This window comes from Neofelis nebulosa, chromosome 6 (assembly GCF_028018385.1).
Source record: "Neofelis nebulosa isolate mNeoNeb1 chromosome 6, mNeoNeb1.pri, whole genome shotgun sequence".
In the NCBI taxonomy this organism is placed as follows: domain Eukaryota; kingdom Metazoa; phylum Chordata; class Mammalia; order Carnivora; family Felidae; genus Neofelis; species Neofelis nebulosa.
The window spans coordinates 128,584,702-128,601,382 of NC_080787.1; the positions used below are offsets into that span (position 1 = coordinate 128,584,702).

Sequence of the window (16,681 nt, forward strand, 5' to 3'; positions counted from 1 at the left end):
TCTGCATCGGGTTCAAACATGGAGCCTGGTTGGTATTTTCCCTTTCTTTCTCCCTTTCTCTCTCTCTCTCTCCCATTCCCCCTCACAATAAACAAATAAACATTAAAAAAAAATATGTTAGTGACTTCCTATTAGCTATGCAATAAAACCTAACTCCATCACTTACCATGGCTCCCCTGTCATCGCACCTCAGCCTCCTTCCACCACTACTCCTGTTAACATTCTTGGTGAACTCAGTAACCACAGAGCGGATCCATCCCTCATCAGGCTTTCACGACCTCACCTCCAATGTGCCCCAGTGACCCAGTCTCAGAAACATGCCCTGGACTTCATCATCGCATAACATCGGATATGGGATTTTAGTAGGGGTTCTATAATTGATAAATCTACAGTATTTACTGAAGGTGTAAAGAGAATAAAAGCAGCAAGAATGTGCCCAACATTTTTGGCTTCAGCATCTGGTAGAACGGAATTATACGGTTTACCGAGGTGGGGAAAACTATGAGAGGAGCAGGTAGGGATGTGAGAATGAACATTTTGGGATTTGGATTAGGTTTGAGATGCCCATAAGATAGACAGTAAGCAGCTAAATGAATGGGTCTGGACTGGTGATAGAAATTTAGGAAACTTCAGTGTCTGGAATTTAAGGCCATGGGTCTCAGTGGGATCACCCAAGGATTAAGCCTGCTTCAGAGGAGCAGAGTCAAACCAATGCTTAGATATATGGAATAGCATCCAACCATGACTAAGAAGCACTGGCTACTGAGGGAGGAGGAAAACCAGGAATGTGTGGTCTCATGGAAGCCAAGTATAGAAAGTACTTGAAGAAGGACAGTAAACTATGTCAAACACTGCCGAGAGGCTGAATCGGAGGGGGGCTGAAAACTATTAGATTTGGGCAAGATAGACGTGATGAACAGACTTAACAAGAGTGATTTCAGTAGCGTGCTAGGGATAAAAGTTTATTTGGAGGGGGTTCAAAGGAGATTGTGAGAAAAGGCAGTGTTGACCGCCAGTCTAGACAGTTCTTTGGAGGAGTTCTATTCTAAAGAAGACCTGGAAAATAAGGCAGAATTTGGAGGGGGGTGAAAGGTCAAAGGAGGGTTTCTTCAAGATGAAAGACAAGGTAGCTTGTTCATATAATGAAGAGTTCTGATGCAATAAAGAGAGAGAATGGATTAGGCCAAAGAGAAAGGGGCAAATTGCAGGGATGAAGTTCTTGAGAAGTTGGCCTTAATCGTTCCACTGAAAAAATACTGAGTGTTGACTGCATGCCATGCCCTAATGTAAGCACGTGGGTGCAAACAGGGCAGAAAAGAAGCCAGGACTGTGCACTCATTGCAATGGCAGGAAAGGGTGAGTAGGTGTAGGCATAGATGCAAGCCGTTCAATAGGTTTGGTTGTGAAAGGATATGCCTTCGGACTGCTCCCCCCGCCCCCCTTCACCCCACAGTGCAGTAGATATCACAGATGGTATCTGAGAGTAAAACAGAAAACATGGTGTTTGGAGATTTGAGAAATATAATTTGGGCAGTGGGAGAGTGAACTGATGAGCTCATATGTTAGGACTGCTGGCACTTTAGGTCCGAGGTTAGGCATTTATAGCACAAGCGGCCAGTAAAACCTGGTGTTTTCCTCTAGCCTTGTTTAGGGAGTCGGGCTTTAAGTGCAGAGCAGAGGAAGAGCTGCATTCAGATGGGATCGGGCTCTTCCCGTAAGCGGCCTGAGGTGATCTCTGAAAATGGTTCGCTATTCACTTGACCCGGAAAACCCGACAAAATCATGCAAATCAAGAGGTTCAAATCTTTGCGTTCACTTTAAGAACACACGGGAAACTGCCCAGGCCATCAAGGGTATGCGTATCCGAAAAGCCACCAAGTATCTGAAAGACGTCACTTTGCAGAAGCAATGTGTGCCATTCCCACACTACAATGGTGGGGTTGGTAGGTGCGCCCAGGCCAAACAGTGGGGCTGGACACAGGGTCGGTGGCCCAAAAAGAGTGCCGAATTTTTACTGCACATGCTTAAAAATGCAGAGAGTAATGCTGAACTTAAGGGTTTAGATGTAGATTCTCTGGTCATTGAGCACATCCAGGTGAACAAAGCCCCCGAAATGCGGCGTAGAACTTACAGGGCTCATGGTCGGATTAACCCATACATGAGCTCTCCCTGCCACATTGAGATGATCCTTACTGAAAAAGAGCAGATTGTTCCTAAACCAGAAGAGGAGGCTGCACAGAAGAAAAAGATATCCCAGAAGAAACTGAAGAAACAAAAACTTATGGCCCGGGAGTAAACTCTGCATGAAATACACACAAATAAAAGTAAAAACAGAAAAACAAACAAACAAACAAATGGGATTGGGATGTCTTCAGGAAAGTGACAGAAGGAGAGAGGGGCCATCAGAGTTCCAAGTATGCACAAAGAAGTGAATATAATTGTGGGTCCTGTCATCTAAGATGGGGAAAGACTGAGGCTATGAAGAGGGTAATTTCTCACAGGGTCAAATAATTTTTGAAATGGGATTCTAGACGGATCAAGCTGGAAAGACAATAAACGAAATTATCCCTGACTCTTCTTTTTCTCCCCACTTCAGCAAATTCTATAGGATCCACTTTCAACATAAGCCTAGAATCTTCTCCGCTGCCACCCTGGTCCCAGCCCACATCAGCTGTATCATGCCAGGATTACTGCAATAGCCTACTGACTGACCATCCTACTTCCACTTTCAACTCCCCACAGTCTTGCCTCCATATAGTAGCCAGGTTGCATCAAATAGTAATTCAGACTACCCTACTTACCACCCCAGTTCCCCCAGTGCCTCCCCATCTTCCCTAAGAACAACAAATCCAAAGTTCTCACCACGGCCGGTCAGGTCCTTCCTATGTGATCTGGCCCTTGCTTGTTTCCCCAAAGTCATTATTACCTCTCTCCCCCTTGCCCACCGCAAGCCACTCTGGTATCTGGCTACTTCTCCCACAGGATTAACCACACTAGGGTCCCCAGGCCTTTGTACTTACTATCTCTTCTTCCCAGAAGCTCTTCCCAAAGATACTCCCATGTGGTGTTCCCACACTTCATTCTGAGATCTGCTCTAATGACACCCTCAGAGAGCCCCCTCTTGAAAACTCAATCTAAAATAGCAGCCCGTCACTCTCAAACTCTTCCTACCAGTTTATTTTTCTTCATAATGTGCATCACCACTGTGTTGTATTATACTTGCTTACTGCTGTTTCCCCACTGAGGAAAGGTAAGCCTGTGAGATGCTGGATATGTTAATCAACCCGATTGTGATGGCCATTTCACAAAGAAAACGGATGATTTAAATAATGTACAATTTTATTTGTCAATTACAATTTCAATAAGGTTGAAAAATTAAATAAGAAGAGAACACAATCCTCACCATATAACTCATCTTTTGATTTCTATTTTCCTTATTCATATCAATGAGAAAAAAAAAACTTTAAAATTAAAAACCAGATCAATTTTGAGGTAGCTCCTTTTCCTACTACAGTATTTCCTAATACACTATTGTGTATTTTGAGTCCCAGAGGACTAAGCTAATATGGGAACATACTTCTTTTTTTTTTTTTTTAATGTTTATTTATTTCTGAGACAGAGACAGAGCACGAGTGGGGAAGGGGCGGGGTGGGGTGGGGGTGGGGGGACACAGAATCCGAAGCAGGCTCCAGGCTCTGAGCTGTCAGCACAGAGCCTGACGCGGGGCTCGAACTCACAGACTGCGAGATCATGACCTGAGCCGAAGCCGGACGCTCAACCGACTGAGCCACCCAGGCGCCCCGGGAACATGCTTTTTTTTTTTTTTTTTTTAATGTTTATTTATTTTTGAGACAGAGAGAGACAGAGCATGAACGGGGGAGGGGCAGAGAGAGAGGGAGACACAGAATTGGAAGCAGGCTCCAGGCGCTGAGCCATCAGCCCAGAGCCCGACGCGGGGCTCGAACTCGCAGACCGCGAGATCGTGACCTGAGCCAAAGTCGGACGCTTAACCGACTGAACCACCCAGGCGCCCCGGGAACATACTTTTAAAGAGATAAGAAAAAATATTCTCAAATAAAAACCTGGGTTTTTATTAGAAGACTAAAAAATTATGGTAGTAAATTTCCCATCTTTGATCAACTGTTATCCACCCTTTTCTCTGATGTTATTTATGTGGGGAAGGGCAATAAATTTTGACTAATGTTCTCTAAACAATAACGCATTTATGCATTGACCTAATTCTACCGAAATTTCTTAGATTAAAAAATGGTTTCTAAATCAACACGTGTCCGTCAAACTTTAAGTCCATAGTACTAAGTAAAATGAATTTTAAAAACCCATATAAGTCAAAATCTCTCTACATTTTTATCTGCTCGTGGGGCATCTATTACTGAGAAAATATATTTGCCTTAAGTAGTTTGTACATACTACAAGAGATTGCATGAGAAGAAAGGCAGCCAGTGTAACACAGCATCTCGAAGTGAACTGACCAGTTCTATAATATTAAGTCAAAGTGCTGCTCCTGTTCAATCTTTCTGAGAAACACTGACTGCTTGTGAAACAGTGACTTTTGCCTGTTATACTTAGAGCTCTTGTTTTAGGATCTGAGTGGGTTCTTGGTCATGAGAAAAAAAACCCAAAAAACCAAAACAGGACCTTCAATTTTTCTACCCAAAAGAGAATACTCAAAATGCACAAATATACTTACTGATTGTGACCCTTTAATGAATTCCTTGAATCCTAACCTTACCTTTTTTTTTTTTTTTTTAAATTTTAGACTGACTGTGACTTGCGGAAAAGTTGTAATCATAGCGCTGAGAATTCCTGTCACCCCTTTACCCAGCTGCCCACAATGTTAACATGCTAAATAATCATGGTACTTTGGTCAAAATTAAGAAATTGAGATACCATTATTAACTGAAACCCTATTTTATTCTGATTTCACCAGTGTTTCGACTTATGTCGTTTTTCTGTTCTGGGACCCAGTCCAGGTTCCCATGTTGAATTGGGAAGCCTTACCTTTTGATCTGTTTCTTCATCTTCGTTTTGATAATCATCGCAGAGGGGGTTGGTACTGGCTGCAAAGGTCGGTCCCTGGGAGTAGTACTGTGAACTTCGGTAGCCATCCCGCCTCAGCTTATCACATTCTGCAGAGGGTACAGGCCAGGGAAGGGGTGGGGGAGGAAGGGCGTAAAAAACCAGAATTTGTTTGCTTCTCTTTATTTACCTTTTCTAGCAATATTTTCCTAGGCGTAAGATTTCAAAATAATCATACCATTAATAATGAAAATGATGATCAAAACAACTAAGAATTAGTAGATTATACACTACATACCATGTTCAAATGCTTTAATGGGATGATTACCTTTAGACTTCACAACAACCCTCTGAGTCAGGTTTAGAGTAATTAAATTATTTTCTCAGTAAATGTTATACAGACAAGCAACGGACTCAGACTATGAAACCAGGTTCTTAATTACTGTAATTGTTCATGCACGGCAGTGGAAGATGCAACTCCTCATCAAAAAATACAAAACTTCGGGGCGCCTGGGTGGCTCAGTCAGTTAAGCTGCTGACTTTGGCTCAGGTCACGATCTCGCTGTCCGTGAGTTCAAGCCCCGCGTCGGGCTCTGTGCTGACCGCTCAGAGCCTGGAGCCTGTTTCGGATTCTGTGTCTCCCTCTCTCTGACCCTCCCCCATTCATGCTCTGTCTCTCTCTGTCTCAAAAATAAATAAACGTTAAAAAAAATTTTTTTTTTAAAAATACAAAACTTCTCGCGCTATGCTTCTTATAGATTCCTCAGCTGGAAGGGACACGAGAAGTCACGGATTACAATGCCCTCATTTTATTTTTAGTTCTCAACCTAACTTTGATGCCAAACAGGCTATAATCATCGAGTGGAATTTAATGTGAAGCCGGGTGGCAGTCTGAGCCGTCTGCCAGACTACAGAGAAATACCTGGCACCAGCAACTGGAAGGTAACCAGAAGCATGGCGCCCTGCTTCGCAGCAAGGCTGGGGCCGTCGGCTGCTCAAAGACCAGCGGTTCTCATCGAGGAGGGACCATTGTGCTAATTGTAACTACTCGGATCAGTGGGGGCAAGTGCAGCAAGAAAAGTATTAGTGGCTTTTTAAAGCCCCAAGAGATTTCTTAGTACCCAGCCAGCACCTTAGAGGAGGGTTTGCCTTGCAAAAGGGTTCACTCACCACAGGGTACCTTTAAATATCCGGCTCATAAAGGAGTGTGAAATGTGTTTGGTTTGGGAAGGGTTTCCCCTTCGCACAGCATGACAAAACCGTGCACCTAATGGCACCGAAGTAAAGTAGGGCATCTTCAGAGTTCCTCTGTAACAACACTAGGATCTGTGATTCTTCTCAGACAGAAGATGACGAACAGTCACTTTAGTGAAAAGATAAAAATTCTCCAACCGGGGGAAGAAAAGATCCTTACTCTCCTTTGCTACTTCACGGTGGGAGTGAATAAAGTTTCCAACCCAGAACTGCTAATCAGATTTTTAAAAACCCCATGGAAATAGTCACGAGGATCTTTTAGGATGTCAAACTAACTTTAAAAATGCATTATGGGGGCGCCTGGGTGGCGCAGTCGGTTAAGCGTCCGACTTCAGCCAGGTCACGATCTCGCGGTCTGTGAGTTCGAGCCCCGCGTCGGGCTCTGGGCCGATGGCTCGGAGCCTGGAGCCTGTTTCCGATTCTGTGTCTCCCTCTCTCTCTGCCCCTCCCCCGTTCATGCTCTGTCTCTCTGTCCCAAAAATAAATAAAAAACGTTGGAAAAAAAAATTAAAAAAAAAAAAATGCATTATGTAATCACAAGATAGCTGCTTCTGTTACTTAGGAGCTAACTAATTTGTGGGCTCGGCTTGCAACCACTCAATATGGAGTAAAATGGGAAACTTTTTTTAAAAAATTCTGAAACTTCCAGAATACAACTTATTTTTTAATAAGGATTTATTCATATTAATCTCTTTTCAGTGAGAAATATTTTCACATTTTTTTCCAACATTAATAAGTTTTCTAAAAAAAAAATGTAAACAGAATGGTCAGAATTCTACTTTCCTTCTACAGAGAGAATATCACATAAAGCGTGATTAGTGTTTTTCACTGTTCTGGGTAGTTTTGGGATTCTGTAAGTATTTGATTTGATTTTCTTTAATTAATTACCTTAAAGTTAGGATAAAAAAGTAATACTCAGCAGTTTTGCATTTCATTAACTTGTGTTGCAAATTAACTCTTCTGTGGTCCTATCAGCTGAAGTCTCCTAAGGATTCAGGGTGAGCCTTGTGTAACAAACCAATAAAAACTGTTACCACTTTAGAGGGAACACACCTCAACATAAAATGGGCCATGTATGAAAAACCCACAGCTAGCATCATATTCAATGGTGAAGAACTGAGAGCTTTTCCTCTAAGATCAGGAACAAGACAAAGATGTCCACCTGTATTCAACATAGTACTGAAGGTCCTCGCCACAGAAATCAGATAAGAAAAAGAAATAAAAGGCATCCAAGTTGGTAAGGAAGAAGTAAAACTTTCCCTGTTTGCAGACAACATGATACTATATACAGAAAGCCCTAAAGACTCCACCAAAAAACTACTAGAACTGATAAATGCATTTAGTAAAGTCACGTAATGCAAAATTAATTACAGAAATCTGCTGCATTTCTATACACTAATAATGAAGTAGCAGAAAGAGAAATTAAGAAAACAATCTCATTGACGACTGTACCAAAAAAGAATAAAATATCTGGAAATAAACTTACCAAGTTGGTGAAAGATCTGTACTCCAAAAACAATAGAACACTGATGAAAGAGACTGAAGATGACACAAATAAATGGAAAGATATTCCACAGTCATGGATTGGGATAACTAATATTGTTAAAAAGTCCATATTACCCAAAGCAATCTACAGATTTAATTCATTTCCTTTCAAAACACCAACAGCACTTTCCACAGTAGAATAAATAATCCTAAAATTTGCATGGAACCACAATAGTCTCAGAAGAGCCAAAACAATCATAGAAAAGAAGGAGAAAGGGGGAAGTATCACAATCCCAGATTTCAAGATATACTACAAAACTATAGTAATCAAACCAGTATCATTCTGGCACAAAAGCAGAATTATAGATCAAGGGAACAGGATATAGAGTCCAAAAATAAACTCATGCTTTTATGGTCAATTAATCTTTGGCAAAGGAGGCAAGAATATGCAATGGGAAAAAGTCTCTTTAACAAATGGTGCTGGGAAAACTGGACAGCGACATGCAAAAGAATGAAACTAAACCACTTTCTTATACCATACATAAAAATAAACTCAAAATGGATTAAAGACCTAAATGTGAGACCTGAAACCATAAAATTCCCAGGAGAAAACTTAGGCTGCAATTCTTTGACATCAGCCATAAAAACATTTTTCTACGCATGTCTGTCTCTTCTGGTAAGGGAAAGAAATGCAAAATTAAACTTTTGAGAGTACATCAAAATAAAAAGCCTTTGCACAGTGAAGGAAACCATCAAAAGAACAAAAAGGTAACCTACTGAATGGGAGAAGATATTTGTAACTGATATACCCAGTAATTGGTTAATATCCAAAATATATAAAGAACTCACACAATTCAACACCACCACCACCAACCCCCCCTGAAATAATCCAATTAAAAAATGGGCAGAGGATACACACAGACATTTTCCCAGAGAAGACATCCAGATGGCCAACAGACACATGAAAAGATGTTCAACATCACTCATCATCAGGGAAATGCAAATCAAAACTACAATGAGGTATTACTTCACACCCATCGGAATGGCTAAAATAAAAAACTCAAGTGTTGTCACGGACATGGAGAACAAGGAATCTGCACGCACTGTTTGTAGGAATGCAGACTGGTGCAGCCACTGTGGAAAACAGTATGGAGGTTCTTCAAAACATTAAAAATAGAATTAGCATAGGATCCAGTAATTCCACTCCTGAGTTTTTATGCAAAGAAAATAAAAATACTAATTTGAAGAGATATATGCACCCCTATATTTACTGCAGCTTTATTTACAATAGCCAAATTATGGAAGCAACCCAAGTGTCCATCATCAATCAATGAATGGATAAAGTGGTGTGTTTGTGTTCGTATGTGTGTACACACACACACACACACACGCACATACACACACACAATGGAATACTATTCAGCCATAAAAAAGAATGAAATCTTGCCATTTGCAACAACATGAATGGATCTAGAGAGTATAATGCTAACTGATGTCAGTCAGAGAAAGACAAATACCATACGATTTCACTCATATGTGGAATTTAAGACACAAAACAAATGAACAAAGGGAAAAAGAGACAAAAAGAACAGACTCTTAAGCACAGAGAAAAAACTGGTAGTTAGCAGAGGGGAGGTGGGTTGGGATGGGTAAAATAGATGAAGGGAATTAAGAGGACACTTACTGTGATAAGCAATGAAGTAATGTATAGAAATGTTGAATCATTATATTGTACACTTGAAACTAATATAACACTGTATGTTAATTATACTTGAAATAGAAAAGTAAAGAGTTAAATGCAATCAGCCACACAGACACACACACAAAAAGTTACCACTTTGTATCTACTTATGTTATAATTCATTATTTTCAAATACTTGACAAACAAAACAAAATAAAAAGTGAAGGCTAAGGCCCTTTTATATATATATGTTTAAGATTTTATTGTTTTATTTTATTTTATTTTATTTTATTTTATTTTATTTTAAAGCTTACTTATTTTGAGAGAGAGAGAGAGAGTGTGAGTGTGAGTGTGTGTGTGTGTGTGTGTGTGTGCGCATGAGCAGAGGAGAGGCAGAGAGAGAGAGAGTGGGAGACAGAGAGAATCCCAAGCAGGCTCTGTGCCGTCAGCAGTTTGTGAGATCATGACCTGAGTTGATATCAAGGGTCAGACTCTCAGACGACCAAGCCACCAGGTGCCCCTCAAGATTTTACTTTTAGGTAACTTCTATACCAAATGTGGGGATGGAACTCACAACCCTGAGATCAAGAGTTACATGCTCTACCAAAAAAAAAAAAAAAAAATTACACACTCTACCAACTGAGCCAGCCAGGTGCCTCAAGCCAAGGCCCTTTTATTTTTTTTTTTTATTTTTTTTTTTTTTATTTTTTTTAAATTTTTTTTTTTTCAATGTTTTTTATTTATTTTTGGGACAGAGAGACACAGAGCATGAACGGGGGAGGGGCAGAGAGAGAGGGAGACACAGAATTGGAAACAGGCTCCAGGCTCCGAGCTGTCAGCACAGAGCCCGACACGGGGCTCGAACTCACAGACGCGAGATCGTGACCTGGCTGAAGTCGGCCGCTTAACCGACTGCGCCACCCAGGCGCCCCAAGCCAAGGCCCTTTTAAACGAAGTCCTTCTGTTGTTCCAATTAGTCTCTTCCCCTCACTAAAAGACCCTATAAGAAGTATAAGTTTAAAATTACAAGCTTTTATAGTATTGAAAATCTTTTTCATGTATTGGGTACCCCGTCAGATGTGTTTGAAAAGATTTCTTGCTGGAAAATAAGGAAGGGCTGTTGGGCTGGATCATCTCTAAAGCTGAGCCGAGTTCTGATGTTTTTGGCAATATTAAAAATAGCTGACACGACTGGATACACATTACATCTTAAAAGACCAAAACACTGCAAAATTATTATCCATGAAAGTATGAAAAGCTGGCAAATATTAGTACTTCCACCATCACCTTTTGAGCCTAGTTTAAGAGACAATGCCCCTTTTTTCCATAACGAAGTTTGCGTCACAGAAATGTTTAAATAGTGGTATGTCAACTGAAATAGGATGCCGGGTCTGAGGTGAGACTGGGCAGCATACATTGATGGCAGATGACCAATGTTTTCACTCTTATCAAATTTCTGAAATCTAATAAAGTCATCGAATTCCACCGTCACTTGTCTTATTCCAACGCTAGGGGAAATCTAGGAAAATCTCCTCTTGTCAAGTTGCAACAGCTCTCGGTTTCTAAAACCATGGCTTTGTTCATTAAATAGAGTTTATTGTCTGGAGAGTGAGATATAAGTAAGTGCAAGCCATCGTGAATAAACAAAGACTTTTCCAACATGAAACTGAGAATAACTGCAAGGCAGAGCATACTTTAAAGCGAGCCAGGCCAGCAGCTACAGGCTAGAAATGAGACACTAAACGTAATGGAAGATCTACCTTTAACACATACTCCTCTTGCAACAGAAATTTGGACTAAAGCCGACCTATTGTTCTCACGGTACTGCTTGGAGAAAGGGATCACTGTTCGTTGTATCCTCTGGTTTCTCAACCATAAATTTCCTCCTCTTTCCTTTCATGTCAAACTATTTTCCTTAGTGCAAGAGCAGTGGACAAACATTCCTTGCTAGACCAAAGTTTTAAGTACAGAAGAAAAAAATAATGTCATACCACTGGCTGGTCATTTAACCATCTTACGAATTTAAACCTTTCTTGGCCTCCAAACTTTCATGTATTTCGCTATATTAGACTGTTCATGTTACTATTTTAGACATGTTAAAAGAGTCTATCTACGAAACAGACTTGGGGGTACCTGTGTGGCTCAGCTGGTTGAGCATGTGACTTCGGCTCAGGTCACGGTCTCACAGTTGTTGAGTCCGAGCCCCACATCAGGCTCTGTGCTGACAGCATGGAGCCTGCTTTGGATCCTCTGTCTCCCTCTCTCTCTCTGCACCTCCCCTGCTTGTGCGCTCTCTCTCAAAAATAAACAAACCTCTAAATAAGATAAATAAAATAAGGAGGCTTGGAGGAGTTATTCAACGTAATCTCCTCTGCTGGAAATCCTCAATGAATTTCCATGCTCCATGTTTTACTTTTCAGTTTACTGAATCAGTCACAATTAGCTAGAATATGCAGCAGTTACAAATAGTTCCCAAACTTCAGTGGCTTCAGAAACTAGGAGAATCTTTGCTGCACGCCGTCCTGGTATACGTAGAGCTAGCAGGAACTCTGCTTAGCACAGTCACTTGGGGACTGGAAAGAGGGAAGTACCTGTGTTCATCGGTCACATGGCGGCACGGTGAGAACGTGGTGACTCTCACACTGGCTCCTAGGGCTTCTGCCAGAAAGCTTTGCTTTCCTCACTGACTCTACTCTCATTTCTTTGGCCAAAATAAGCCATGTGACCATATCTGACTTCAGAGGGGACTAGAACGGGCAATCCCACCTCGTGAACGAGGAGGGAGCGGAGAATATTCAGCAACTATTCAAGTGACTCTTCCAGACAGGGATCACGCCGAATCTCAGATTTTCCGGATCCCTGCTATGCTTATGTCATGTTTACTTCAATCCTTCTTGAATGAGGTTGAGAGGCTTTTGGTGGGGAATCTGCAACAGCAATGAAAAGCTACTCTCCGTGTTTCAGGAACAGGAAGTTAACTATTGGGAGGGATTCTACGTGGAGAAGCAGTGGAGTGTCCGGAATCAAGACAGACCTGGACGTACCAGGGGACGTACTAACTGTGACGTCTAGGGGACAATGCTTGAACCTGCTGGAAACTCGGATTCCACCTCTGTAAAGCCAGGACTTTACTCAACTCAGTCTCGGAAGCCGTCATGAGATTCATTCAACAAACAACTCTGAGTGCACTGCTCTCTGATGAGAGAGCTGAGGTAAGGATATGTCAGAACTTTGCACAGAATCCTCCACATGGCCAGTACTCAGAAGATGGACACCGCTTCCAGAATCTACCACATAAACCATAACTACCTCAAACTCTTCCACTTTTATTTATTTTTTTTTTTAATTTTTTTTTTTCAACATTTTTTATTTATTTTTGGGACAGAGAGAGACAGAGCATGAACGGGGGAGGGGCAGAGAGAGAGGGAGACACAGAATCAGAAACAGGCTCCAGGCTCCGAGCCATCAGCCCAGAGCCTGACGCGGGGCTCGAACTCACGGACCGCGAGATCGTGACCTGGCTGAAGTCGGACGCCCAACCGACTGCGCCACCCAGGCGCCCCAAACCCTTCCACTTTTAAAAGCCAGCGAGCAAGTCCGCAAGATGTGCTTGGCTGCACAATTCAAGATACCACAATTTTACCAAGCCTTTGGCTATATCGTTACCAAAATATCATGAGGCTACATTTCTTTTCCTAAGAAGATGTGTTAGGTACTCCTAAGCCCCAGTACCTGTGAATGTGACCTTATTTGGAAATAGGGCTTTTCCAGATGTAATCATGTTAAAGTGAGGGCATTAGGCTAGGCCCTACTCCAACAAGACTTATGTCTTCATAAGAAGAGAAAACAGAGATCGTGGGGCCATGTGGAGACACAGAAACATACAAACACAGAAGGAAAAAAGCCCGTGAAGACAGAGGTAGAGATTAGGAGTGATGTAGCCATAAGCCAAGGAATTCCCAGAGCCCCCAGAAGCTGGAAGGGCAGGAAGGGATTCTCCCCTCGAGGTCGGTGGGAGCACGACCCCACTGACACTTTGATTTTGGATTTCTAAGAGAAAAATAAAGCAAGGAAGGGAATAGGGAGCAGCATTTGTAGCAGGTCTCACCGAGCGGTGATTTCTGAGCAAAGAAAGTATGTCCCGTCAACCTGAGAAAGACCTAGAGAAAAGTACAGTTTGGGGTGAGAACAGGAGACATGGCCAGATAGGTAAACAAGGGACAGACTATGTTAGGGCCTTGAGGGTTCTAAGGACTCTGGCTTTTACCATGAGGCCAAGGGACAGCCTCTGGAGACTTGGAACAGAGAAGTGACATGATCTTACTTGCATTTATCACCTTCTTCCTGCTTACCCACTTCCCTAAGATGCCAGGACTCAGCTCAAAGTCCTGATACTGACACATATATTCCAAATAAACCACAATAGGAGCTTGATTCCTATCTACAGGAGGAGAAAGCCAATCAATCATTCAGTGATGCCAGTAAAAGTACATGGACATTTTTATCACCGAATGGTATAATGCACCAGAGTTGATTGTTTCATATTTATAAATCTATAAGAGAAAACATACACATAGCGAAAAATTTTCTGAATTTATTATAAAGAGTTTGAAATATACTCAAAGAGAACCAAGCTCTTACCTTAAATAAATGGCTAATAAGCCCGACTTGCTTAAATGAGAGGGAAAAGGAGGAACAGTAGAAGGAGAGGAGACACTGGGGTCTTCTAGTCCCCAAAGAAATGATATCGTATGATAAGGGGATGCTAAAAGGAAAAAAGTGAGGGGCGCCCTGGGTGGCTCAGTTGGTTATGTGTCTGACTTTGGCTCAGGTCATGATCTCATGGTTTGTGGGTTTGAGCCGCATATTGAGCTCTACACTGACAGTGCAAAGCCTGCTTGGGATTCTCTCTCTCCCCCGCTCTCTGCCCCTCCACAACTCATGCTTTCTCTCTCTCTTCATAAATGAATGAATGAATGAATGAATGAATGAATGAATGAATAAACAAACAAACAAACAAACAAGGAAAAAAAGTGAGAAGTCTGCTGACTTGTTAGGCTGTGTGAAAAAAAAGGGAAGAGGGGAGCCTGAGTGGCTCAGTCGGGTAAGTGTTTGACTTCGGCTCAGGTCACGATTTCATGGTCTGTGAGTTCAAGCCCCTCGTTGGGCTCTGTGCTGACAGCCTGGAGCCTGCTTTTGGACTTTCTGTCTCCTTCTCTCTCTGCCCTTCCCCCACTAGTGCTCTGTCTCTCTCTGTCTCAAAAATAAATAAACATTAAAAAAAAAGAAGTGAAGGAATGATGAAGGAAGTATTTGAAATAAGCACTGCTATAGTAAAAGCCAGAAGGAACAGATAAGAAGATAATATTGTCATTCCTCAAGTCATATGGGTCGTGTTGGTGCGTCCAGGTATGAACTGCCAGGAAAGTTCTGGAACATTCAAGTCTAAAGCACAATTTTGGTACTCCACAACAGCAGAGCATTCTAGACATGCCATATTTTATTTTATTTTTTATAAGCTTTTATTTAAATTCTAGTTAGTTAACATATAGTGTAATATTGGTTTATGGAGTAGAATTTAGTGATTCATCACTTACATATAACACCCAGTGATCATCAAAACATAGGCATACCATATTTTAAAATCTAAATGTGGTTTCTTTTAACATATTAAATCTTTCATAATCCTCCTACTATAATCCAAGGTCATTGAAATTGGGAGGATTCTACTTCCAAAATTAATTATAATAGTCATGAGGTGCTGCTTCAGTGAGGATGTCCTATGATGAACCATAGTCTAAAAAAGTCCTTTTTTCCAGATCACTGATTTTTAAAGCCATTACTAATGACACTAAATAAATGCATTATTTTCTAAACTGGAAGCCCTTGGCCATCATTATTTGATCCATGTTTCAAGTATTTCTGTGGGAATTGAAAGAGCACAAATACTATAGGTGTCTTATGGATTATGAAACCCAGGTATAAAGTTTCTGGAAGATCCAGGTTTACAAACTTCTTTCCCAATTATTTATCCATCAGATTATCAACAACAGGGGAAAAGGCCAGTTCTATGATCTATCTTTGTCCATTAGTGGAGAACTAAGGACACATAAGACTATAAACATGCATTCTTAAATGAAAATCAATTCCAGTCCAACAGCTGTATTGGGTATTATACAGCTAATCTAATTTGAGCTTTCAAGTAAGCACACAGGAAAAATCTGTCGCATTCAAACACTGCACTTCGTAACCATTAGGGAATTTATCTTCTTAAGAAAATTAAACCAAAACGCATTTTAAAATAGAAGTGATTCACCTTCTAGCTCATTAATTTATTGGGTTTGGCAACACTGGAAAAGAAAAAAAATCTTACTCATACTGTGGTTCACATTCTGCCTTGCCATCAGGCCCACTGGATGTTTCAAAAAATACATTCGGATTTTCTGCAAATTCTTTGAAACAGCTGAACTTCAATTTATTTACATTGTTTTTAAGAATAAAAAATTAGAATGATTAAGAGATTATAGACGTTCAGACATTTTTAGGTTCCCTGGTTATTTATAGCCTACCAAGTGAGCTGAAAAGCTGTGTAAAATCTTAAAGACATTATGAATTTATTATAGATCTTGGATATGGGTATTTTCCTAGATAATTTGGTTGCAATTTTAAAGGATAGATTTCAAAGAAATATGCCCTTTGGTTTAGTATTAGACTAATGATTGGTTCTTTTCTTCCCTCCCCTCTTTAGAGTAAGAATTTTTATATAGTTTTACAGTAATATTTATAATGGCATAAAAGCATACTGTTTATATATATATGGAGTAGTAAACCCAAATTTATCTTCCAACAAATGCATAGGTGAGTCCATAAGATCACTTCTTTACCAGAGTCATCATTTCAATGATACTTAGCATCCAATGCACCATAAAACATAAAAAGATGAAGAGAAAATGCACGGCTTTAATGATTAAGCCCAAGCCTCTCTAAACGTTCTGAAAACAAATGTCTCCTCTCTTAATGGTGCATGTAAGGCAAAATGTCCCAGGTGCTAGCATATCATTTGCTTAACTGGGTAAGAAAGAAAGAAGGCCAGTCAGGAAATATGCCAAGTATCACCCGAGTGTCAAGGAAAAGGGAGCTCCCTTGAAAGGAATGAGTTTCAATTTGCACAAGTCACCTTCTGCTAACAGCCAGAGTGATGAAAAGCAGCTGTCCAGAGCTCAA

The 16,681-nt window shown here is 40.9% G+C and overlaps 2 protein-coding genes across 6 annotated transcripts in view; one reads left to right on the forward strand and one right to left on the reverse strand.

The window, feature by feature from the left end:
- The window catches only part of NHSL1 (NHS like 1), a 134,684-nt gene that overhangs the window by 34,492 nt on the left and 83,511 nt on the right, over positions 1-16,681 (reverse strand). For all 5 annotated transcript variants that reach the window (XM_058735431.1, XM_058735432.1, XM_058735435.1 and 2 more), the window contains exon 3: positions 5,020-5,147. In XM_058735431.1, coding sequence (XP_058591414.1) covers positions 5,020-5,147 — 128 coding nt within the window. The remainder of the gene's footprint in view (positions 1-5,019; positions 5,148-16,681) is intronic.
- Positions 1,721-2,312, forward strand: LOC131514942 (large ribosomal subunit protein uL22-like). Its single transcript, XM_058735436.1, has one exon. The coding sequence runs from the start codon at positions 1,742-1,744 to the stop codon at positions 2,294-2,296; it is 555 nt and encodes a 184-aa protein (XP_058591419.1). The 5' UTR covers positions 1,721-1,741; the 3' UTR covers positions 2,297-2,312.